This window comes from Nothobranchius furzeri, chromosome 15 (assembly GCF_043380555.1).
Source record: "Nothobranchius furzeri strain GRZ-AD chromosome 15, NfurGRZ-RIMD1, whole genome shotgun sequence".
NCBI classification, from domain to species: domain Eukaryota; kingdom Metazoa; phylum Chordata; class Actinopteri; order Cyprinodontiformes; family Nothobranchiidae; genus Nothobranchius; species Nothobranchius furzeri.
The window spans coordinates 57,955,385-57,982,323 of NC_091755.1; the positions used below are offsets into that span (position 1 = coordinate 57,955,385).

At 41.9% G+C, this 26,939-nt stretch overlaps 1 protein-coding gene across 2 annotated transcripts in view; it reads right to left on the reverse strand.

Annotated features, from left to right (window-relative positions):
* The window catches only part of fgd (faciogenital dysplasia), a 69,368-nt gene that overhangs the window by 14,971 nt on the left and 27,458 nt on the right, over positions 1-26,939 (reverse strand). The window contains exons 1-4 of one of the 2 annotated variants that reach the window (XM_054746029.2): positions 14,083-14,378; positions 10,644-10,817; positions 3,123-3,324; positions 2,402-2,981 (exon numbers count right to left, since the gene is read on the reverse strand). In XM_054746029.2, coding sequence (XP_054602004.2) covers positions 2,402-2,981; positions 3,123-3,324; positions 10,644-10,817; positions 14,083-14,146 — 1,020 coding nt within the window. In that variant the 5' untranslated portion in view covers positions 14,147-14,378. Of the gene's footprint in view, positions 1-2,401; positions 2,982-3,122; positions 3,325-10,643; positions 10,818-14,082; positions 14,379-26,939 lie in introns of those variants that run through there. The other variant, XM_015968182.3, reaches the window with a different exon arrangement.

Below are 26,939 nucleotides of genomic sequence, written 5' to 3' on the forward strand. Positions count from 1 at the left end.
TACATAATTTCAGCAAACTGAGATAAAAGATGCCTGATGTTGTTTTTAAATGAAAATCTAATAAAATGACAAGCCAGTACACACAGAGACATGTCAGCAAACACCGCCCTTTCCTGTAGGTGTTTAGCGTGAGCATCTGGTTGCTGGTTCAAAAACATGTGCAGATGGGAATGAAACAGGTGACAGTCAATGCTAACCAGATGATCTTAACTAACAGATCAAATCTAAACGACGATTTGAAATCACCTAACGTGTTCAGTGAGAAACCAACTAGAAAACCCTCCTAATATTAACCACGTTTACTCTCTAAGAGGTCTGTTTGTTGACAGAACTCCTCAAAAAACATCAAACTGAACATAATCAAATGTTTTAGATTGTTTCATTTGGACGGTCACGACAGATTTATCTGTAAAGATAAAGTAACACAAAATGTGTTTTACTTATTTCTTCTTCATCTGCATATTTACGGCCTTCTGATATTTAAGTATAAATACATAAAAAAAGATCTGCTGCCTCCGAAGCAGCTTCCCATATACCACTAGAGGAACATGTCACATATAAACACAGGTATTTATATGCAGAAACCTTAACTTTATTATTAAACAATCACATCTTACAAGGTTTATATGAGATTGTTTTCTTGTGAAGCGTTACCGACTCATGCAAACTAACGTCCACAAAGCTGCTTCATTTACTGTCAGGATCTGCTCCTTCTCCCTCTGACGTGCTGACATGTCTCCCCTCGTTAAGTGTCTATTGGACTCACCTGCCCCTTGTTATCATACCCAGCTGAATCCTGATTACCCTCATGTATTTAAACCCTCTGTTTGTGCTTGTCTTCGTTACATCCTCGTCTCCTATGTCATCCCACTCACCATTATTCCTATTGAACAGTTCTTTTGCCTGCCAGTCTGCCTTCTGTTCCTACTCACCTGCATTTGGGTCCTACTGCAACCTACATCATGACATTTGCAGTACAAGGTTCTAGGGGTTAAATGTGTTGACAGCTTTAGAGTGATTCCCCTTCAACAGTTAAGACGTGTTTGAAGCAAATTCTGCATAAATAAAATTAGGTAACTGATGAAGGTCGTGCTGCTAGTGCAGGCTCCACATTACATTTTGTTTTCTTAAGAACAGTAAACGGTTTTTGATTATGTCTCTTTGTGGACATGTTGTTTATCTCACATCTGTACTGGATCAGAACCAAAGTACCCGTTAAGGGTTAGCTGCTGGACTTTGAAAAGAAGTTCGTCCTGCAGCACAAGTGTAAACAGAGCAACACAATGTAGCATGAAGCCATGAAGAGTTCCTCCCAATAAATATTCACAACATGGTTAGCGTCTGAATGGTAAAAGGCCAGAGAGTCAGCAGAACTTTGTATTTAGTCACCCTTCTGCAAAGCACATCGCTAAAAAAACCCACATCCTCTGTGTCAAGGCTGTCATTATACCAACACACACATGCACACACACGTCAGTCTTTCTATCATAGTGAGAACCATCCATCGACTTCCAAAACCTTTTGTGACTGTATTACGTCTAACCCTACCAATGCTGATCTATCCATAACCCTAACCTTAACTAAAACTTAATTCACACCACAGCTCTAAAACAAACCGGTAGATATTTGATTGGATCACAAAAATGTCCTCACTCTGTTGGTTAAAACCATGGTTCTCAGTATGTGGTAGGTACACACACACACACACACACACACACACACACACACACACACACACACACACACACACACACACACACACACACACACACACACTTCCCCATTACAGTGCTGGGATCAGGCAGCAGAAGCTGAGACTTTCTGCATTTGTGTGTTTTTTTGTTTGTTTTTTAACAAAAAAAAAATTCCAGCTTCTTACAGCTTCTTATGAGACATATTTTTACATTTGTTTCCACCAGAATATTTTTAGATGTCACCCCATTGTTGCTTTCAAACAGAAACTTTTATCCAAATTGAATTTAGAGGCGTTTACGATCCATACCAAGGTGAAACCTTAGCCCGGCTGTGGGAGGACGTGTGTCTGTAGAGGCTCTCATCAGGCTCTAGAGCAGCTCTGAGAGGAGCTGCTGCTAGATAAGAGTCAGTCACTTGTGACCAGAAAACCGAGGCTATAATAGTGTATAATGTTTCATGCAGAAGTAGTCTTTGAAACTGCTCACCCAAGCCAAGATAATAATAGACACCGGCTGATTTTCCCCTTACATGAAAGGCTGTCTGAGTGTCTGAGGTGAAGCTTTTCGACTTGCACAATAAGCTTAATGAATCACACAGAAGACATGAAAATTAAAGGTAAAGGTAGAAGTCAGCCAGACTTCAGGTTGGGGTTGTGTTTATGTGGGTGGGGGAGGTTTATGGAGGGGAAAGTGTGTGAAGTACTTACTTTGTGTGCCTCTGAGTTTGTGTCATATCCAGTCTGTGTGTCTGTGAGGGAGGGTATCTCCCCACTGCTGCCCTCGTCTAAGTCGCTGTCCTCATCTTGTGTTGAGTCTCGCTTACTGTACACAGCAATGCAGCAAGAAACGCTCTCTGTTTCTGTGATGCTATCGTAATGATCCTCCTCATCGATGGCATCCTCATTTGGGAACACCTCCCCTTCTGCGGCGCAAGACGGACTGTCAATGCCGCTGTCCCTGTTGGGAATCTTCCCGTTCTGCTGTGAGGTGTCGGAACTGTCCATGAATTTGTGAGAGCCGCCTTCTTGGTCCCTGCTGTCAAGGCAACTGTCCGTGATGTAGCTGTCTGGCACTCCATCACCTGGTCCGTCGATGTGCATGGACGCCAGATGCGAAAGCTCTGCCACTCCGTCGGAGGAGCCAAATGTGAGTTTGTTCACAGGAGAGGAGTCTCCTGCAACCTTGGCTGGGGTGTCCAGGCCGCAGGAGAGGGAAAGGTCAGAGGCAGTGTCCATTCTCAGGCACAGATGCAGCTGTGGCCGTGGGAGCACCCCCAGGATGGGGACCCTGGGAAAACAATAAGAGTTTAATGAATCATTATTAAAGACAGAACTCAGTGTAGAGGAGGCTGACAAGGAGAAACGTGAGTTTGTTTTCACCATTTCACATAAACTAGCTAAAATCACACATTTCTACTCCACATCTTACCTGGAGTTCTCAAACTTTTCTATGAGCTGTCCAACCTTCTGAGCCTCTCTCTGCAGCTGTGCTCCCAGGGCAGGAAGATGGAGGCAAGGCTTTGGTTTAGGTGGAGGAGGAGGAGCTGGCAGAGGTCTGGAAGGTGCTGGAGGTATCCTCTTGGGTCTCTTGTCTTGCCCGAGGGCCAACAGGTGCGCAGGTTTAGGGGGCACTAGACATACATAGGTCCAGAGAATAAAAGACGAGCAGAAGAGAGACGCATTTAACAAAAACAATCAGGTGACATGAAGAAATCCAAGAGAGAAAATCTCCATGGCTGGTCCATGTGCCAAACTTAGGTTACTCTGAGCTCAGAAGATTTAAAAAGAAGAAAGAAAAATGCAGCAGGGCAGAGCGCCATCGACTGTGAGCCTCAGTTATCAACTAACTTCCTTATTACACAACAGGATGCTGAGTCCAGTGTGTGTGTGTGTGTGTGTGTGTGTGTGTGTGTGTGTGTGTGTGTGCGCGTGCATGTGTGTGTGTGTGTAAACTAATGCACTTCCAGGCAGAAAAAAACTCAAAAGAAGATAAAACAGCTCTGTCTTTTACACTCCTCTCATGAACACAAGCGACTGACCCATTCACAGCCAGGTTCAGAATATTTGCATGCTTTAAATTTTAGGAAATAAATTTGTTCGCAAGCAGGAAATGAACTGTTCAAGTGAGCACTTCCTCTGTTTGTGCATGTGTCAGTGAGATGCAGCTGAGACACGAAGTGGACTTGTCTGTAATCACACATAACATGAAAATGACAGGTCTGGTGACAGCCTGCTGCAGATGAAGCGATTTAAATTCCCCACATAGCTTTACAAATTCCATCTGTCATTTGTAAAAGTTAGCGCCAACACTTGAACGTACCCATGCAGCTAGTTTCCCCATAACGCACTGATGGAAAGAGAACTGTGAAAACCAAAATTCAAGTCAATTATTTTGACTAAAACCAACTGATTTACACTACTTACGTTGAGCTGGGAGTCCATGTTTGTTTGCTAATTCTCTAGATGGGTTTTGTATTCATCTTTTAGAGATAACTCAAATAAAATAAGGTAAAAACTCTTTTTCTGTGTTACAAAAACAACCAAGTAATGCAGTTAGATAACTAAAGTTATCTTGAACAACTCCTGCTCCCTCTGTTGGGTCAGGTCCTCTGTTTCCTGTCCTAGCTATCCACAACCTCTGAACTTTAAAGGAAAAAAGGCACAACAAAAACAAAAGAAAGCAGAGGATCCCTCCCATCTGTCAACAAAAAATAAAATAAAATAAAAAAATAAAATTAAAATAAACTACACATACTTACATTAGTACTCCCAGAAGAATAAGTCATATTGTTTCATGGGGGAATGAGTGCTACTTTAGTTACAACCAGGAGTTATTTTTATGGTGGCCACACATGGTGGCAGCCTAAACCGGGGTGGAAACTGTGCGATTTTTTCACTCGTAGCTTTCAGCTTCAGCTCAAATGGTACAACATCCTCACAGAGCAAGTCTCACGAGTCGTGTGCTCGCACTGTATGACCCAGTTCTCGGGTGCGACCTGACTGCTCACACTGTACGTCTGCTAGCAACATGAAGAACCTACAAATATACATAAAATACCAGTTTCTACACATTACATCAGACTTTGTATTGTGTTGTTATTGATGTCTGTTGTCCCTCGGGATTTCTGTAGGACACACAGGGATTTCTGAGGGTTGGAGGAGGAAGACAAAAGAAAGAAAGTAAATCAATGTTTTATCTGTTTAATTTGAAATGAACACGGAAAATATGCTTTCTTGACAATCCTTATCTTTGTGTGTAAAAGTGTGTAATTAATAACAAACGGCGTGTGTTAATAGGGAAATAGCTTGCAAGCCGTGTTGACTCATGTCTGCACACGCGTGAGTGGTTCTGGTGCTTTTTGGGTCGCAGCGCCACTTCATCAGTGCGATACACTCAGGAGGGACAAACAAAAATCAAACACGGGATAAGCTGGTCACGTGGTGTTAATTGCCTCTCGCTACCCCCTGTATACTACATGACACTCAGCGCAAAACTCGCCCCGATCTTGGAGATTCTCGCACAACGGGAAAATCGGCGGCAGTGGAAAAAGTCGTGCAGTATGCCCGACTTTAGGCAGCAGGTTTTGAGAAAGAGAACCAGAACCTTTGTGTGCCTTTTTGTTTAGGGAGCAGGAACTGTGGAATTTTGTCCGGCACCGTCTCCTGTTTTCTCTGAGAACTTCACCAGGCCTATTTCTTAAAAGGTTTGGTTTTTAATCCGCCCTCTCCAAAGATCCCAAATGGTGGCTAGGTTGGAGGTCAGTTATGGCGCTTACACATTAGCATCAGCACGGTCGGGGTGTGGTGGGGCTGGATGGCGTGTGCTTGGTCTCGAGTGGACGATGTAGTGTTCACATATGAATCCAGGGACTTCTCAGGAATGTGGAAATCCCTTTTTAAGTGTGGTCAGTGGACTTCGGGTTTGTACATTTTTCAGAGCTTATGTTTCAAATGTGAAACTACAAGCCATTTTACACTGTTATTTAAAGTGCTTTTAAGAAATATTTGGAGAAAAACCAAAACTGGATCTGTGACATTAAAAAACCCCCACATATTTTGCTTAATGTGATAAAAGTCCCCAAGTATCAAGTAAATACTTTTAGGTCACCCAGCCCTATAGATTTTACCCAACAAACCGTCTCTGCTAAAGCTCCCCTACGGTGAGGTACTTCCCTAAAACAGAACTTCTCTCTTTATTTGTCATCATCTATGCATTAGTATTTAATTCATGAGCAGATTTGAGGAAATCTTTGCTGCACGTCTGAGCAGAAAACTTCATACACTCTAAGAAATCAAATGTTGGACTTACTAAACCAAGTTATGTCAACTGGTTCCACTAAACCTAGTTACTTAAATGTAAAGAGTAATATATGTTTAATTTTAACATAATAACTTAAGTAAATATAATCTAATTGTGTTCAATAAATCCAACATAATAGAAATAAGTTATATAACTTCATAGTGTTAGCTTAAACTAACTAAACCGGTTTAGTTCATTTTACTCAACATCATTGTGTTGTATGTTCATAGATTTAATTTAATTTAATATACTCATGTTAAGGTTAAACAACCTAGTTTAGTGGAACCAGTTGACATAACTGGGTTAAGTATTTACAACATTTTCACTTTTTAGGTTTCTTTAAAATAATAAATCAAACCAATTTAACTCACTCAATTTTATTTAAGCACATTTTAAGTGAAAATTAAGTTCAATTTCACCAAACACAGTTTGTCAAAAAAAAAAAATAAAACAGTAAAAGTAAATAAAATTAAAATGTAAAAAAAATACCATACTTTTTGAGTCAATATACAAGATTTTGGTGCTTTAGTACAAGTTTTCTTTAAATAAATCAAATATGTTTGATAATAAACTCATACCAAAAAAATAAACCAAGACTGATCAATGACAGACACAAGACAAAGTGCTGCTTTAATTATTTTTGCCATGAAATGTTTGGCGTGAAACGTAAACCATGAGAACATCTAAAATCCAACCACTTGTCTTAGCACAAGCTCCTTAAGTCAGGGTGCAACAAGTCCAGTCCACGAAATCTAACAACGTTTGGATGCATCTTTTTTTCCTCAAACACCTGCATCATATCCTCCAAAGATCAGTTCAACATCTGCTGGTAGGTCGACATTCCACAAAAATAAACAATAATGAACAAGAGTCTGCTTCTAGACCTGCAGAAAGAGAAAAAAAATGGGACACACAACAATACAACAGGAGCAAGCTATCACTGTGTCAACTTGAAGAAATATACACTCAACATTGTTTAACTGAACAATCACACAATAATAAATCACAGTGTATTTAGTGGCAACGACAGCCATAAGACATGTGTTGAACGTGCTCAAGCCCATACTTATGAGAGCACCATGTGAGCACCTGTGTGCGTACATGGTGCTTGTTTATGTAAGGTTTCTCTATAAAAGCGTCCAATAGAGAGTGTGAGGTGCCACAGATCTGCCCCCCCCCCCCCCCCCCCAAAAAAAAGATGTGTAGGAGACGGAGGGAGCTCCAAGTCTCAGAGATCCAGGCGCTACCCCAGAACACAGGAATCCCAAGGAGACTGCAACCAGAAAGGCCCCTGTCCCCCTCGAGAGGCGCAGAGGATCGCCCCGGGGGGCCACAACCAGCGGCCGGCAAAGTCCCGGGAGATATCAGCGGCAAGCCCACAGCCTCCCACCCCCTAGCCGGCCAAGCCCGGGACCCAGCGACCCGGGACCCAGGGGCGACCACCCCCGCCGGGGACCCAGCAGAGCCCAGGGACCCAGGCCCCACCAGGCAGCCACCGGGATTGATCAGGCAGATCAATGTCAGATGTAATACCGAATGTAGATTGCATATGTGGCACCCAGTTTTTCTAACTCAACATTCCTGTTGAGTTACAAAAACCTCTAAAAATCAGAGACAACCACACATATTCACACTAAAGGCTCATTTATAAAGCTCCATTCAAACATATTTGGGTCCAAATGCAGAGGAACAATTCTGCACAGAGAAAGAGTCTTGTAACTCACAGGCAGAGAGGTGCATGAGGGGCGGGACTAGGCAGCTCAAAAAGAACCGATCAGAAAAAAGACAGAAATGCTGACTGTACTGCGCAACGCTGTAGTTTTTATTAGCTGTAGTCAAAAATAGCGTCTGGCGACGGCACAAACATCTTTTTTTAGAAGAAAGGCTTTTAGCCCCTCTACTTGTGTTTTTAAAGACATTCAAGTCATTTAGAACAGAGGAAAGAGCCGCAGTGGACTCTGCTTCAGTCGCCATGTTTATGACAAATTCGGCGTTGCGGTGTGTGACGTACTCTACTCAGCGCTGATTGGCTCGGTTAGAATTCTCAGGGGGTGGGGCTATTTGAATAGGAGAGTTCCCAGACCCTTTCTCTGTGCAGGATTAAACAGAGGAGTCTGGCAGGCCAGGCTAGAACAGATGAGTAGAGGAAGATAAACCTTATAGGCCTTTCCCAACATCAGGTACTAAGCCTGACTCAAGTGGATATGGTTCGGTCTGGCCGTCTTTTCCAACAATATAGATCGGTATTATTCCCAAACTTTCCCTCTACTTTTTAGTCCCTTCCATGTGGTTTTTAGTGCGCTGATCAAGGCCGGCATTGTGACTACTGACTGTGGATCTCCCTCGGTTTGAAATAAAGAATCCATCTATCTCTCAGCTGCTCATTGGCCAGGGGGTGGAGTTACTGGTTGTTCCAGAGCATTCTGCTGCTTTCCGCATCCCAACAATGCCCCACAAGTGCAGGTCATTAAAATTTGTATCAGGACATAATTAATGTAAGAACAGGACAGATTTCTTTTTACTAAAACAAAACAGCATAACTTAAACACAAAGCTGCAGCTTACCTGGGACTCCTTAATAATGTTGTCAGGCTTCTCATTAAGGAACCGACAGAGGTTTCAGAATGCATCTTCATTGTTACTTCAACAGTGGGATTCTGTGTGAGAAAATATGTTCACAGTGTAAGAAATTGCACTCAAATATTTCAATGGGGAGCTTAAGTCTCCTCCCTCTCCGGTCAGATCATCAAAGTTAATTTGTTTGATGAGCTATCATCTTGTCTTTATTATTAGATGGCACATAACCTATCACACCTCAAACTAGAAGCTGATGATGGGTATATTAGAGAATCCTGGTGCAATAAGCTGTACTTTAATGAATGACACGATCAACTACTAAAAGAGTTGTTTGTGGCATGGCAGCCCTACTATTTTCATGTTCAGCCTGCATGAAAAAGTCAGAGTGACCGATTATAATCTTAAATTATCATTAAAAATGTACATGTAAGTGTTCCATACCTTTGAAAGCTAGCTTTTTGTAGATTTGCTACTGCAGCAAATAAGGCTGAATAATTCAAAACCAATTAAAAAACATGGAAAATCTTCACAGTTGTCACAAACAATGATGGACTGTCATAGACAGTCTGACGTGAAATGATATTTACATTTGGGCAAAGTTACTAAATGTAACTGTACACAGAGCTAAATAAAACTAACTTACCTTGAGTTGTAAGATGACATGCTTGCAGTAGAACCTGGAAACTCCAAAATCACCATATGTGTGGTCAGGGGCGGCGTTAGGCCCGACTACTTGGGCTGAAGCCCCAGATGTTTCATGATAAGCCCCGGATCTAAATCGCGGAAGTAACATGCAGTACCAAAGTCCAACAGAGAGGGAGCAGCTGGCAGTAGTTTGTATACAGCCTGCCTGAGCCTCCACCACTGAAGAAGAAGCCCTTCAGCAGCCAGCTTCTTCTACACTCTCTGCCTGAAACGCATGAGTGAAGATGGACATAAGGACGTTTTTTTAGACAAAAAGTACAACGACAGAACCCCAGCTTTGATGAGACTGGTGTTGACTCAGGTTTGTGAGTCTTTATTTGAAAATATTTGCTGTGCTGCTGGTTTGCCTAAAGTTAGCTTATCAGGTAAAGTTGTTGGAGAAAGAAAGGGAATATTTTCTATCATCTCACACTAAACACTAACAGGAACAATAATCTGCCCTGAATAAGCTTAATATGTAGCTTCAGATTAAAAATTATGTGGTACAAGACATATATATATATATATATATATGATGTTGACTAGTGCGTGTCACGTGTGTGCACGCGTGCGCGTATGTGTGCGTGCGCGCGTGCGTGTGTTAAGCCCCGGATCTTCTTCAGTCCTAAATCCACCCCTGTGCGTGGTTAAAATCATGTGATATGCCCTATGAAACAAATAAATTGTGCTTCATTACCTTTTTTAAATTTTGTCAACTCTTAAACGTTCAACGTAATAAGCACGCGTAAATTAAGCTAGCTGGTAGGTAGCTAAAACGTCAGCAAACTTAAATAGTAAACTTTTTTAAAAAACGGAATATTTGCTAATTGAAATTGCCTACCTCTCTTAAAAAATTGTTATTAGTCAAGTTTTATACTCACGAGAATGTTTGCCAAGGTAAACTATGCGGTTCCTTCGGAGCAACGAGCACGTCCATAATGTTTCCTTAGTGTGCGCAATGTGCTTGTAGCTATTACGTTCTATTTAATTACGAGCTTCTAGTTGTTTTGAACTGTTGTGCTGTTGTTTAAATACAATGAAAATAGGTTGTGTGTGAGTTAAAAATGTTATTTTAGGTATTTATTTGTTGCATAAAACAAAAGACATCAAAAGTTCACTTCTTAGAGTGCAGAATCAGATGCAATCCTTTGAAAAAATTGGGGGCGAGTCTGTGGAGTAATGTCCTGGTATGTTTCTCCTAAACATAGCAAATGTTATTCATATTTATCATTCTTCAAAAGGAAGACAAACACTTGGGAGCTGCTGGCCTCCTTTGCACCAGCTGCTCCTGCAGAGGTGACCCACTAAGAGGTGTGAGTGGCAGAGTGAGGCCAGGCAGTCGACACCTCACAGAGCAGATAAATGACAGTTTAACATCTGAGGTTTTTACCGTGAGGCTTCTGAGCAGTCAGTGGTCTGACTGAGGTGGAGGAAGGCTGAGGCCGTGGTCTGATGGCGGGCTTGCCGTGACATGAACTGCTGGTTGGACCTTTCTTCACCACCCGCGGAGAACGCTGATGGTTCCCTGATCCACAAGGGTACTTGGGAGGTGATGCAGGCAGGTCTGCAAAGAGGAGGCATGGTAGAACATAGTATCAGATATCAATCACTCAAACAGGATGCATCCAAATGCTGCAGCTGGATTATTATTCCAAAATTATCCTGCTGTTGTCAGAAGAAACAATCTGGACCAGGAAACAAAGCATCCTTGTTAGTTCTGTGGCTAACCGAGCACATTATACAGATGAGTGAAAAAGTACTGATTTCTTTTCTCACTTAAAAAAATGTTTTTATTCAATCAAAGTATGATAAGAGATGATTTCTGGCAGTAAAATCATGATTTGATTTTATTTTATTTGCTCTGCACATTCTAATCCCTCAGTTTGATGCCATCGCACCACCACACCACCCTATACCAGATACACTTAAACAAAGAGAAGGAGGAAGTTTCCGTGTGGGGATGACGGATGGAAGTTTTTGTTCCCTTCAGGTCCAACACCCAAACCTTTGTTCACGTTACACTCCTGAAAACTTTTAACACACAGACCTCAGTACCATGTAGAAGTGGACTAGAATAATTAAATGGAGAAAGTCAGCAGAAATCCAGGTGTCTCAACACAACAGTTCTGCAGAACCCTCTCATGAGGGCTGCTGTTAGTCCAAATAACAACTACATGCAACATAAAACTTCATCTTTTCTACATTTCAGAGAAACTGATTCAAAGTAGAGATGAACAGCAGAAGAAATGTATAGTTTTCTTGAATCCTCGGATCAGTCTCGATAAGCCCACGTTTGCCTCATTCCTCTCTTGGTGTTTGTTCATCTGCTTTAATACGCCCAGCATCACCGACACAATGTTTGGCTTCGTTAGACCTTTTTTATACCACAGCTTGTAAATGTTGTATAAAACAACCCCTAGATAGGATGATGTGGATGCTGCTGGTCTGTGTGATGGGCAACAACAAAATGTAAAAATACATTTCTGGAAGCTCAGATGCATCCCTGAGTGTAAAGTCTGAAGACAGAAAAAAAAATCACTTTTTGCTGTTAATTCAAACTATTTACCAGACCAAATAAATAAATAAATAAAAGTTAATACAATTATGTTTTTGCAGGTGTGCTTTTATTCTGTATAATGCACACTTCCACTACTTGAAGAGTAAACATAAATTTAATTTTGCAATCAATTAATAAAAGTGTGTGAAACCAAAGCATTCCCAGAGTTCTATTTCCAAGCACTAACACTTCTGATTAATCTTTATTCCTGCTAATGTTCTGAGTGGAAATCTGGGGTCACCTAGCAGATCTCCTTTAGACCATATGGGTTAAAGGGATACTATGCAGTTTGTCCGTTAGTAAAACCAAAAGTGAAACTTGTCTCCTCGCTGAGCGTTTGTCTTTTTAACACCTTAATCTAACAGCTGAACTGCCTCCCCAACTTGGTGTCATCACTAAATCAAACAAATCGGCTGTGTCCATGATCTAAAACATGCAGGAAACATGCTGGAAGCAGACTGCAGCTCCAGGCATGTCAGCTCCACTTTACAAATAGGGCTTCCATGCCTGCATCATCTCTACACCGCCTGGACTGGGTAAAGAGTGTTCACATCCACATAGCCTTGTTTTTTTTTCCACATGTAACCGGTTGTTTTTTCAGCCCTCTTCCCAAGGCGGTCTGCTTTGAGCTGAACTGATCCAAAGCACTCACTGCCGAGAAATTGGCTGGCTCAAATTCACACCAACTATTATGGGGAGCCTCTTATTGGCAGATAGAATCAGCCAATGGGAGCTTCCCATATGCTCAGTCACGTCAACATTTGTGTGTGTAATCAACCCGGCCGGGCTGGGGCTGACTGCACAGAGAGGAGCGAAGTGGAGCCAGCGCTAGTGTGGAAGGGGCTTAAGTCCAACAGGGACCGGACCAAATACTCTGAAGTCGCAAGTGCGGTATTCTGGTCACAGACGGCGGTAGGGGTCTGAATAACATGTCATTATCCATGTAAAGGGTAATTTTATCACATACTAGCTCAAAAACTGAATAAAAAAATGAAAAGTTCCATTGTATCCCTTTAATGTGCTGATGTTACAGGTTATAAAGTTCTCTTGGAATCATAAAAAGCATTCCCTTGATTTATATCCTGATTAGTAATTCCCGTTTTCGAGTCTCAGTTTTATTTCTTCATTTCATGAAGGCATTTTTTTCAACTCACAAAGTGAATGAAACAAGCGTTTAATCACTTTCTCTCTTTTGCAAGACAGATCACTTTGTTACAGGCTATAAATTTGTTTAACTTTTATTTCACTGTTCACTTTTAAGATGTTTTCTTTTAATGAGCTGATTTAAATTCCATCGTCGTTCCAGAAAACTGTGGATGCTTTTCCACAAGTTGCCCAAACTGAGTCACACAAACTCCCTCTCCACCGTATCAGAAACTGAGAATCCTCTCAAGACTCCTGGAACATTTAAACTGATGTTTTTTAGACATGCTCCGGGCAGGGGAAAGAGAAATTCAGTCAGTAATGAGTCTTGTTACACTGTCTGCCCCAAGCGGCAGACTCTGGGTTTTCCCATCGTCTCCACACCAATAAGACCAAACCGGAGGAAAAAGGATCCTCTGGTTCTGTAGAACAGAGAGAATAGAAAAATGTTTTCCACAGCAAGAAACTCCAGTAGCTTTAATCAGAGACAACTTGAAGGGAAAGTCAGAGGAAAAGTTTAACCTATCATCAAGAGAATCAACGTGACCGACAGCTAAATTACAGGCTAGCGAAGAACTCTCTGACCCAAGGCTGGTCCTGGTCTCTGCTGGGAAAAACAAACAGCCGTGAGAGACGGAGGCATATGGGCTGTTACCTATGGAAACAAAGAGTTGCCATGGAACCCTAAGACCTCAACCTGGCCCTCAGGTCATGCTGCCTTTTAAACCAATAGGAACTTGGTGACACAGCAGGTAGGAAGCAAGTATTCTCCACACTTAGGCTTATAAAACGTACAAACATCCAACAAGGCGAGACACCTAAAACAAATCACATTTTCTGTAGAATATATTGCAAAACTTACCTGCAAACTTTCAGTATCAAAAATCCAAAGTCCAAAGAACGAGTGAAGGGAAACCTCGGCCACACAACTCAGTCAGGATCACAATAAATCCTGCCCTCCCAGTTTTTCCAAAGTGCCTGTGTGCAACTGAGACTAGTCTCTGTGGTACACAAACAAACGCACACACCCTGACAAGTCCTTCAAAGCTCGGTTCTGCATTATGCCCAAACACGCATATTCACCTCCACCTTCACTGCCGTGGTTTTGAAACTGCACCTGTCGGCTTACCTGCCGATCCTGGGTGACAAAACTGAGAGGTCCGGAAATCCTCACCCAGCCTCTCAGCCGGCATGTTTGGGTGAACTTTGACCTGACACACAACTACTCATGAGACACGCCAAGAACAAAGTGTGTGCTTCAAGCTAAAATGCAGACAGAGGAATTATTAGGACTCAGAGGAATCAAGGAGATGATAAAACTGAAAGTAGGTCTGAAAGAGCTTTTGTGAAACAACAATGGACACTCAGTTCCTCTGTTGGCTTCCAGTTACAGACCAATGGGTCAATTAAACATAAAGCAGCACAAGTCTGTGAACATTTTTACCACAACACCATCTAGGCTGTGTGTTGCCATAGCAACCAAACATCTCTTTAATCTGTCAAACCAGGTAACAAATAAATACCTACATATGTTTGTGTGACTCACTTCAACATCAGCGTCCAGACATGATCGTATTTATAGGTGTAACCTGAAATACCACATTACAAGGCTGCTTTACACGCGACTGGCAGAAATATTCAGATGCGTTCAGGTTTTTCTACAAGACTCCTTGCAAACAGAGAGACACTGCCATCCTCTGTGAGTGTCATGCCACCACGGGGAAAAGAGAGAATGCTGCTCTCAATGCAGCCCAGGGGAAACCAGGTGAGAGGATGTGTGTTTGACAGCTTTTAGTGTTGGTGGAAAATATATTAACACTGTGTGTGTGCGCGCGCGCGCACACACACACACACACACACACAGCCCTCTGCCTGAGACAGATCAGTCAGACTCAAACAGCCTCGCTCCGATAACATCAACCAACCCCCACAAGACCCACCCCAGTTCTTCAATACTCCTATGTTTCCATCACATTTCTCTTTTATCGCTTCCTCCATCACAGTCTATGTCATTACTGTTTATTGTTTAGTTTTTTCTCTGCATAAAAGTTTTGATCTGATTTCTATACGACCCTAAATTAGTTAAAGACTGGAAGCAATTAAACATTGATTATAGATTAGGGATTGTTTCAGACTAATAAATGGATGTAAATGTTATAAACCATAACAAACTTGCCTGTTGTAGATAACTTCCTTAACGCTGCAATCCAGAGTTACCCCCTTCAGGAATTATACATCGTTTTTTTAGAAATCCATTAAAAAAGTCTTGCTCTGTAATGTCATACATAGAGGACAATTCGTCGATTCGATTTTATTTTTGCCTAGCACATCCGTCCTGTAAAGTCCCACGCAATTTAAAATGAATGCAGCTCAGCACTAGCCAATAGTGCTAGCTATTTGCTTATAGACATACGTCAATCACAGAGTGTGCACGAGTGTTTAAAGATTGACATCTCTCTCTCTCTCTCTCTATCCATCCATCCATCCATCCATCCATCCATCTCTCTCTCTCTCTCTCTCTCTCTCTCTCTCTCTCTCTCTCTCTCTCTCGAGTAAACAGCATCATGTGAGAAAAGTAATTTTAAAACAATGTGCTTCTTCTATGTTGACCGGCTACAGGTGTGTGTGTGTGTGTGTGTGTGTGTGTGTGTGTGTGTGTGTGTGTGTGTGTGTGTGTGTGTGTGTGTGTGTGTGTGTGTGTGTGTGTGTGTGTGAACGAGAGGCATTGCTTTCGCCCATAAATACAAAAGTAGATAGACGGCATAAGGTGCTATACATTTTTCAATCTCTAGGGGTGCCCAATCCTAGTCCTGGAGGGCCGGTATCCAGCAGGTTTTGTGGTTTTTCTGCCCCAACACACTTGATTAACTGGTTGAATCACCTGTGCAGCATCTCATCAAGCTCTGTAGAAGCCTGTTAATCACCTGCTGATTGAAATTAGGTGCGTTGAAGGAGAGTTAAAACTAAAACAAGCTGGATACCGGCCCTCGAGGACCAGGATTGGGCACCCCTGGTGCGGTTGGATAAAGGCCTTGTTCAACAAAAAAAATTGTGATTGTTGACTATTTCTGTCATTTTAAAACGTTATTTGCTAACTGTCAGTGGCTCATGCAACATAATTTTATAGCTTTCACACTACTGTCAGTTTTTTTTTATTACAGGGTTATTTCGGCAGAAATATTTTATGATTTCTTCAGGATGTGACCCCTGAAGGCTCCAGAAGTCCTACATTTAGCTTCTAGTAGTGATAGATAAATGTCCTCAAGCTTTGTAAAATAATTCAGCTTCAACTGCTGTGAAATTACATAGAGAAAAAAGATGTGTAACACATGGTGATCAAGAAGATCTTTGCTGTGTTGACATTGAATGTGCTACTACTAGTCTACCCGTTTAATCATAGATTCACTAGGATAAATACAATAAAGTTTATATCTCATCAAATAGAATATTTACTAAGAAATCACAATGTAACCATAGAAACACTAATTGGTATATTTGTTGTGTGTGTGTGTGTGTGTGTGTGTGTGTGTGTGTGTGTAACGTGATGACGGAGCTATTCCACCGAAGGTTATTTACCCTCTCTCCTCATATGCCTCTGACACAGAACTAATCTGCATGAGACTGCCTCAATCAAGGTCATGCATTTGCTTCTAAACTATCTTCCTTTCCAGCCCAAGAGAGGAATGAAGACAAAGGACTCTTTCTTTTTAATAAATCAACGAACTCTATTTTTAATAGAGCTAATGAAACAAAGTGTTGGTCAATAATAAGATGTTGACCAATCCGTGAAATGACAATGTTATGATTAGTAAGCTTTAATAAGTAATATGACTTTAATCTAGCTGCACTAGACATCCTGATCACACGTAATGTAAACACATGACACATTGCTTTTACTCATCCAATCAGAACCTTCCTTTCTGAAGCGTGGCAGAGTCTCTGTGGTGTTTATAAATCTGCCAACTTTGATTCGACCATGAATCAAAACATCCAAATTAATAAAACCAGTCCCCACGCCATCTTAGTTCAGTTCTCTGAGTTCTCTACAGTTCACTGCAGTTCACCGCATGCTAAAAGAAGTATCGGACCGGCCACCCGGACTTCCTTTTTAAGCAAAGAACCAACAAGCTGGATAAAATCTGTTGCATTTTACCAACCAAGCAACGGTTCCTTTCAGAATAAAAGCTGAACTCACTGACCCTCTGGGTCCATCTGACACTGTCAACCAAATGTCGCTTTTACCTGGAGACAGTACTGCTGACACTGTTTCATCTGCTCCGGTACCGAAGGGGGGTCCGAGGACCTGGCAGTCTGGATCTGTACGAAGGGTATGTGTGGAGCGACAACATGGCGTCTTATGTGTTTATGAAACTACGATCATAGATTAAGAGCAAAACATCATAACATCATTCAGACTTGCTTCTCCGGATACGAGAGTTCTGATGACAAACATCACTCACGCATACACCATTCATCTCACGTCTCATTCACGCCAAGATCCATCCATTCACTTTGAATTTAGAGTAAGTCTTGTTTAAAAATTTTTAGAAATAAATCTTCTTACATTTTAAAGGTGACTCTCTCTTCTGTTGTCTCTCATTTAATATGAAGTGTTACATAATCAGTGCAATAAAAAGTTCCAATCTTTGGTTAAAAGTACCCAAAGATCCGTAAGATTGATTCCATATGTACTATGGAATCCTACGTCTTATGGTTCGTTAAATAGATGTAAATTAACCCCTTACATGTGTGTGTGTGTGTGTGTGTGTGTGTGTGTGTGTGTGTGTGTGTGTGTGTGTGTGTGAGTGAGTGTGTGTGTGTGTGCGTGTGTCTGCTCTGTCTTCTCGATCCCCAGTGAGTTGTGGCGGATGGCTGCTTATACTTACACTAGTCAGTGACTTGATGCAATTTGCTGGGTTCCTTATATAGGAAACTTTTTACTGATTGGCCTAATGAACTGACCTGTTCATTCAGAATGTTTATTATGTGAAGTGCCTTGAGACGACTCTTGTCGTGATTTGGCGCTATATGAATAAACTTGAACTGAATTAAAGGGTTCTGACTAGCCGTTAGCTCATCAGGCTGGTAAACGTTATTTTTTCAAACAGAGGCTGTTTGGGAAGCCATCTTCAACAGGTAAACTTCAACACAAAAACTACCTATTTAAATGGCTACAATAACTTTTTGAGTCACAAAGCAGAGTGTCCTCCACACAAACAGTTTTGTCATCTTTCTACAGAAAACAATGTTGGAGATTGTGACTAAATACATCCTGGCTTTGTTAATCTATCGCTACATCTTTCCATTTATTCTCCAGTCTCCCTTCATCACATTCCTCTACAGCAGCGGACAGTGATGGGTGCTTTGACCTTGATCTCCTCAGCTATTACACCCCCCAGTTTAAAAACCCAAATCTGCACACAAATTCGAACAAAGACATGTATTTTTTATTTTAAGCAGAATGCATTTAGATGAGTTATAAAATATGCGGACTTGCTGCTGGGTCAACAGCTCTTTTTCAAATGTGTGATTCAAATATGCAGTAAGATCATTGTAGCTAAACTACAGCACACATTTGACTTTTTACAGACTTTTTAAGCATTTTGAGCCATTTAAACACATGCAAGATGAAAGAATCATTTTGTTGCCATCTGTGTATAATATTATAGCGCAGGTGGGATCCTGCAGCAAAGATGTTGACTTACATGTGGACATTTACAGAATTAGACCTGAAATCTATAACAAAAGTCCTGATAACACACAAAGAAGTGATTCAGACTAGAATAAAGATGTGGTTGGTTTAAAGCTGACAGGAGTTTGTGATACCAAAGTGGGAGGAGCTTTTTAAGAGGATCAACTCCACACTCAAACATACAAACGGAGAAAAAAAAAAAAAAAAAAAGCTCAAAGAGAGAAATATTGGTGTGAACAATATACAACAACAGCTGCTCCAGGATCTGCCCCTCAGTCTTCACAAATAAGCTGATTTCCCTTCTGGAATAACAACCCTTCCTTTTTTATTTCAGCACAAACAAACAGATGCATCAACAGCTGTCTGAACAACCACAATAAGGCTGCAAATGACAGCAAATAGTAATTTATTTGTTTAATTAGTTAATATTTTTACATGCTGGAAGCTTTGCGAGGGGGAGGTAAATCATCTTGTTAGGTCTGTCCACCCCCCCTCTGATTCAGGTCAGTAAGCACAGCAGGCACAGTGACATGTCTGCAACAATAAGTGGGAGGATTTCTGCTGCTCCCATAGATTAGTAGGTTATGAGGAGGAGGAGAAGCTAAGACGCTAGAAAGAGGATAAGGGAGCAGCAGATAAAGAAAGTTACACTTCCATAGAGGAAATGCAGAAAGAAGTTATATAATCGAGCGTCAGTATTTAGTCTGAGCTGTAAGTTAAGTGGTCTGTGTGATAAGTTCCTGTTATGATGCACAGCCAGTGGTAAGAACCAGAGAAGGCTAAACAGTTAAGGTCAGCGTGGCATAGTCTCAAAATAAATCAAGGCTTTCTTCGATGTGCCCCGTGAAAAGAAGAGGGTTTTGGCATGACAACCATGCAGATTTATGCTGCTTGCGTAAAAGGCTACGAAATAGCTAAATATGATAAAAATGCACTTGTCCTTAAATGAAAACATCAGACAAGAAGAGAAGAAACACCAGGCAGAAACAAACAGGCCCATGGGTCAGACAACATTCTCCAGACACTCGTGTCCTTGGTGGCTGCTTGTGAGACGAGCTGAGGGTGAGCCGTGACACATTCGCTGACCTTTTCTCTACAGCGTGACTCAAACTTCTCCCAATCAGCAGCCAGAAACGAGTAAGACACATTCACAGTCAACAGAAGTGTCATCAAGCCCTGACAGAGAGGGCTGATTACAAAGTTAGTTACAATTCTGACAGTTTATCGTCCAACAACAACCACTGTAGCAGTTCCTGTTTGACTAGGCACAGAGCATTACTGTAAACAGAGAGGCAATTAGGACAACACACACACACACACACACACACACACACACACACACACACACACACACACACACACACACACACACACACACACACACAAAAGCGAAAGCAAGAGTGTTTTCAAGCCCACTGTTGGAGACGACTGCCCAACTGTCCCAGAAACCACTGGAGCCCACTTTAGTAGCTTTCGGTGGTTTCTGTGTACCACAGTCAGGGCAGATCTGCTCAGAAAAGCCTATTTAAAAAATAACCATCTATTTCCATTCACATAGAGCAGGGCTATTCGATTCCGGGCCTCGAGGGCCAATAACCAGCACGTTTTAGTGGTTTCTCTGGTCCAACACACTAGAGTCGGTGTTTGAGTCACCTGTGCAGCAGCTCATCAAGGTCTGCAGAAGCCTGTTAATCACCTGCTGATTGAATTCAGGTGTGTTGAAGCAGGGTTAAAACTAAAATGTGCTGGATACCAGCCCTCGAGGCCCAGAATTGACTAGCCCTGACATAGAGGGTTGGAGGTGATCTAACAAACATGAGAACCAACTCCAAACAGATTTCAATTACTCACCATGCAACAATAATGGTGCTTACATTGGTATCAGTTTATATACAAAGCAATCATCGGTATAACCTAGGCCTGGGTGGTATGGCAAAATTTTCATATCACAGTATTTTTAAAAATTACATCGGTTTTACGGTATTTGACGGTGTTTTTCACAAGGCCGAGATTACCCAGATTATTTTTGAGAAAATAATTACTGCACTAGGTTGGCCTTAAATAGCCCGTTTTACCTTCATGTGCAGAATACCAGTTTTTCCATGTCCAGTCACAGGTGGGTAAATGCAGAAACCCCCTCAAAGTATCCTTGTCAAAAGAAAGCAGTTAAGAAAAAACTACTAGAAAAATAAAGTATTGCAGTCAAAATCAACTTTTTATAGAAATAATCTGTGCAGTTAACCATCTTTATGATTTCACATCCAACGTTATTGCGTTGGTTATCTCGACCCACCACCTGCTTTTTGTAAATATACAGTCCCTTTAGCGAACGCATCTTTAATGGACGTCTGACTCTGACTGCTACTAGTCGTTTTAGCCTCGGAGGTGGAGGGTGCAAATCGAAGCTCGGGACATTCTTGGTATTCCAAGACGTGTTTTCGGCTGAGGTGATGAAGCAAGTTGCTGGTGTTACCCCCGCTGGCTACCACGGTAGCTCGACAGCATTTGCATATAATAGTTTTTTGCTCCACGTCAGAACTTTTAAGCCCAAAAAACCTCCAAACAACAGACGTGGCTCCTCTTTTTGGAATAAGTTCTTCTGCATTCGAAGTTTTGATGTCACCGTGACAGCTCCAGCCAGCCGCCATTCTTGGTTTCACCATGCTGTGGTGTTTGTGTGTAGCAGTGAAATGAGTCCCTGCTGAAACACTTTCCTACTAAGAATGTTCTGTACGTTGTCTAGGCCTTTCACCGGTATAGCGATATGTGAAAAATTCATATCGTAACCAAAATAAGCACCAGTTTTTGGTATGAATCTGTATTCTGCCCAAGTCTAGTATAACCCTGTCATGTATTCACTCATCACGCTCATTACTCATCACTTCCAACAACCAGCACAATGTACGCTCCTGTAACTTAATCGCTATGGTTATTCCCAAAGTTCGCACCTCCTTTGGCCACTCCTCATTCCAGTTTGCTGCTTCCAACGAAGGAATGAGCTGCAAAACCACTAAAGCTCACTACCAATAATTCATTGCAATCAGTAGTTTCTGATCAATGTGCCCGCTTCTCATTATTGTTTTGATTGCTTGTACATGTTGTAAATGAGAACAGCCCTTTGTCTTTAATAGTTTTATCTCATTTTTATCTTGTATGTTTTTATCTTATCTGTTTTTCTTTGATGTAAAGCTAACTTTGTGTCTGTAGCTGCTGCCTCTTGGCCAGATCGTCATTGTTGTAAATGAGAATGAGTTCTCAATCAACTCATCTGGATAAATAAAAACAAATAAAAAATATTTAGTAATGAATATAAAGCAGGTTAATCCACCAGATTAAGGAGTCATTAGTCTTAAGGATCCTTCAAGAATAAAAGCATTGATCACACTGTCACTCATGGATAGGTGGGATTCACAGATCGTTATGGTGAACAGGATGCTGAGTGAATGGGCTAACACATTATCTACACACACTATTTCTCCATCCTACAGCCAAAACTCCTAGCTTTACAGAAGTCAATCTGCAGTTTTGACCACAAAATGACACGCATCAACACTGTGAGTCTCGGGCGAGATCTGCTCATGCTTTACAGCGAGCTGCAACGCGCAGCCACACAAAAACGCTGAAAACACAATCGAGCAAATCATCCCCTTTCCCAAATAAAATGCACTCCACAAGGAGAGAACACATCCCAGAAAAACCAAAACACAGCTGACACGGCCACTAAATTACACCTCTGGAAAAGCCTGTGTTCCCCCCACAGAGGAAGAGAAGGAAACGGCGTAGAGCGCCTTGAGACGTAATTGCTGCTGCAAATCTTTCCCCCTTTTTATTAAAGTTTCATGAACCTGATCTGTTTAGTGTAATATTTGTGTCCCAGTCCCAGTTTCCCCTCTCAGAGCTGTGGCCTAGGTGAGGTGGAATGGTGCCAATCACACCACCCTGCATCTGTCCGAGGCAGGATGGATGTCAGCGTGTGGAGAGGAGTGTCTGTGAAACTGCTGACAGTCAAACGGCCCCAGAGTGGTCCAACTCAACCCGTCACAGGTCAAGGCGTTGCCCGTTCCTGCCTGGATCAGCCAACTCTGGGTGGTCCAGAACAGAAAAGCTGAGGCTGAGCTTCAGCGCAGAAACACGTTATATGCAGAGTGAGAAAGGTCACTCACACTCCAGCATCACATGGTTAGCGTTATTTTCTGACGACAAAATCATTTAAATGTCACTTGGCTCCTGTCAGCGTCAGCAACAAGATCTTTCCAGAGAGGAGCATCTGAGACCAGCAGATCAGTAAACAACCGAGCTCCGAACAAAGACTTCTTTAAGACGAGTCACCCAAACTAGATAAGCTAGAACAGCGTAGCGCGCCATCGAAGGAGATGCTACATAAACACTGTTCTGTACGGCACCTCGGATGGAAACAAGTGGAAAAGCCCAAACATTTTCATGCTGAGGTTTGTGAAGTCAACTGAGACATGAGAGCAAGAAGCCAACACACACCACTCACCACGGGGAAACGCTCCCACACAAACACAAGGAGAGGCCTATTATAGAAGCCAGGTGTACAGTAGACAGTCTAATAAAGGCTCCTGTTTCCTCTCTAATGGCTCCTTATAGCACAGCATGGCAGAAGGCAGCTGAGAGCCATGCTTGTGTTCTGGGGAAGAGAGGCTGGCAAGGCCAGCTTCTACAGTCACACACCAGAGGCTGGGCTCTTGATTCAACCCTTAACACCTCCACAGGACTGAGCCTGAATGTGCATGTGTCTCTTTGGTCAGATGGAAATTAAGTATACACACATTACATGGTGGTTTGGGTTGGACATGTTATACAAGAAAGGATTCAGCACGTGAGTTTATTAGAATTGTTAGGATAGAATGGAGTGGAATAGAATAGAATAGAATAGAATAGAATAGAATAGAATAGAATAGAAGAATAGAATAGAATAGAATAGAATTTGTTGATTCCACAGTGGGGGAATTCCCTTGTTACAGCAGCAACAACAGAATAATTTGAAGAAAAATAATAACAAAGGTACATGTATAAACACATAGGCAGTAATCTAGTATTGTAACCTTCGACCACTAAAAACCACAAAGAAGAAGAAAAAATGTGGATTCCTACGCTATGAGGCATACTGCAAGAGGCACGGGCGTGCAAGCTGAGTACCGGACTTCTTCTTTGGTCTTTTCACTCTTTTTGTACAAGCCTGATCTACCGATACCGATCTTGGCCAATTATTCTCAAGAAGCTAAACTAACAAAATACACTTTAAAATAATCCAGATTAACTTCATTATTCCAGTTCTGGAACTGAAAAATGCTTGACTTTTGAGTTTCATACTGGCCAGTCACCGATCACACCAATCAGGCTGAATACTGACTGATTCCATTATAAGCTTCAACTCTGCAGTCAGAAACGAACTTTTGGACAGTTTAGTGTGATCTTGTTTAAACTGTAAACTCTGGATTATCTCCTGTTTGCATCAACATCACGGTGCATCCATAACTCAAGTCTTTTCACAGCTCATCTTATCTTGCCCTTTTTCTAGTCATTCTCAACCTAAAGACCAGAGACAATCAAGAAGAAACCCAGAGATGTTTTTTGTTGCGTATGAAGGAAATAACCCACAAATAGGTTGTTTTTTAAATTTCCCTGGATGGGAAACAGTACTTTGGAGATTTTCTACATTGGTGTTGAGCTCCAGCTGGCAGGATCTCACTCATAAACGCCACTAGATAATAAGTTTTTTCCTTCTTCTCTCTTTGCTGAGTGCCCATGTGGCCGCTGCTCAGGAAAGTGAGTCACACTGTGTCAAAGAAAGATCTGAGATGACACAGAACAGCTTGCTGTCGTGAAATTTACCATTTATGGTAGCAGATCCATGTGGACTCAGGTACTGACTCCACTTTACCAGGAGACATTAGTAGTCCCTTCTCTCCTCAGAGTGGACATGTTGATCAGCAGTATTCTCCTTAAAATATGTAAAATGTAATTTTCTGGTAATTTTCTCAAACAAAAACAGAATCACGATGAAGTCACTTTGCCCCTCAGAGGAGATGCATTAAACGTCTAGTTACCGTCTTCAGGAAGCCGTCCTTCTTCCTCCCTGCAGCAGCAGGACTCGACTACAAAGCCATGAGTCAGCATTAACACTCAACCCAGCTTTGAAGTAAGCTGCGATTTTACAGCACTGAGCCACAATTAAAGGCAAATGGCCTCCTTGGCTGAAGGAGGTCACATGAATGTTGCTCCTGACTGGATCCAGTGTGTGTGTGTGTGTGTGTGTGTGTGTGTGTGTGTGTGTGTGTGTGTGTGTGTGTGTGTGTGTGTGTGTGTGTGTGTGTGTGTGTGTGTTGGGGGTTAGTGAATGTGTGTATTTACAAGACTGCCTTTTTTCCTCCTGCCTGATGCCAAAGTCTTGTACAAAAACATGACACACACGCTTCGATGGAGACATCAGAGTGCCAAACTCTTTCCGACTGACTGCCCAGACTCAATAGAGAAGTAAAAAACAGACGCACAAATATGCACGCAAAGATGCCAGAATATTAGAAAACAATCAAAATGATTTGTCTCCTTCCTGTGCAGCCTGAGGGATGGGCAGTTAGACCTGAACAGGCTGCTTTTATTTATAAAACACGTGAAATCCTACGATGGTAGCAGTGAAGCTGCCTCTCCTGTCATCATCATCATCATCATCATGTACGCCAGAGCAACAGGAAATGCTAACATCTGTAAGTTGTGATGAAATCCAGGTGGAAACGAGGAGCACCTCACCACAAGCTGCCTCGTCCTTTTTTTGGACCCAACCGAGGAATAAAGAAAAACCACAACAGGACTTTAGGAGTTTTACATCCAGATGAAGGGAGATGAAACATATAACTTATATAAAAGCAGAGTGCTCATGGTCACTATTTAAAAACATCTCAAAAGTAATGAAACCCAGTCTCAACTTAAATAGAAACAAGATAAAAGATGTCAGCAATAATATACCTATTGAGTGTAAATGCTACTGACCAAAGGACACAAACAGTCTAGAGTCTGTTATTTCTCTAACACTGTTTCCAACGGACATCAAACTTTTCTTTTTCCTTTAACAACCCGAGCACTTTGGCAATGTCAGGTTTGACTAAGCAACACCCCAGCAGGGTAAAAAGTGAGAATTTCCCAGGTGATCACACAGAGAGGTTGCCCTCTTGGTTTCAGACACACCCCTGTACTAAATACTTGTGGACACTGTGGGCTGCAGACATCCTTTCTCCACCAGTAAACCTGCCCAGGCACAGGGAAATGGGTGCAGCATGACAAACTACTGTTTCCACTGCCCAGGGCATCTAGGATTTTGCTTCTCACACACAGTTACTGTGTGAGCGGTTTGGCCTTTTCAGCTTCATAAATCTCAGCTCATGGTGCTGCTGACTTCTCTGGACATCTCACTGATTTTGCTGAGACTGTCACACTGAAGCCTTTTCTCTTTTTAATTTGCCACATTGGTTTAACTAAAGACATTTTGTTTTGTTTGTGGGAAACTGTGACATTCTGGCAAATTAAAGAAGAAGTCATCAAGTATCTTTTTCCTTTGATTTTAAATTTATTTTTCAGATGCAAGAGCAGTGTCAACATTTCAGTGGTGGCAAAAGCAGGAAACCAGAATCAACAGCTAGAGACAAGAAACATTTAGCATCCTCCTGACTGTAAACACACACACACACACACACACACACACACACACTCATCTCATCGATATGGGTCAAAGGTTGTTGATTAGGCCGTGTCTCTAAGCAATGCCACAGTGTCTGCCACACATTTAGCTCACACAGCTGCTGGCCGTCACCATGGAAACACACAGACTCCCCTCTCTTTAAGACAACTCCCTGGTCAGCTAAATTATAGTGCACCCCCCACCCCACCCCCAAGGACATTGAACACTAACACTATCAGGGGTAAATAATTGTTAAAGTACACACAAGCAGCAGCTGTGTGATCTGTTAGGATTTAAATCATCTGTTACTCTGATTTGTGGTGACATCACCATCGTGTGAGAGGTGGTCCTCTCCAAGTCACTTCCAGGCATCGGTGTCCTCATATTGATTTGAGGATGGAAATGATAAAATAAATCATAATAAATGAAGAATTACTTTATTATCCAGAAATCAGGGGGAGGCATGCTGGCACAGCTCACTGCTAACTGCATTACTCACCACACACAACCGGTTCAGGGAGCCAGAGGGCTCAGCTCTCACTCGTAATTATCCAGCTCAGTGTGGATGAAAGAAAGAATAGAACCAAAAATACAT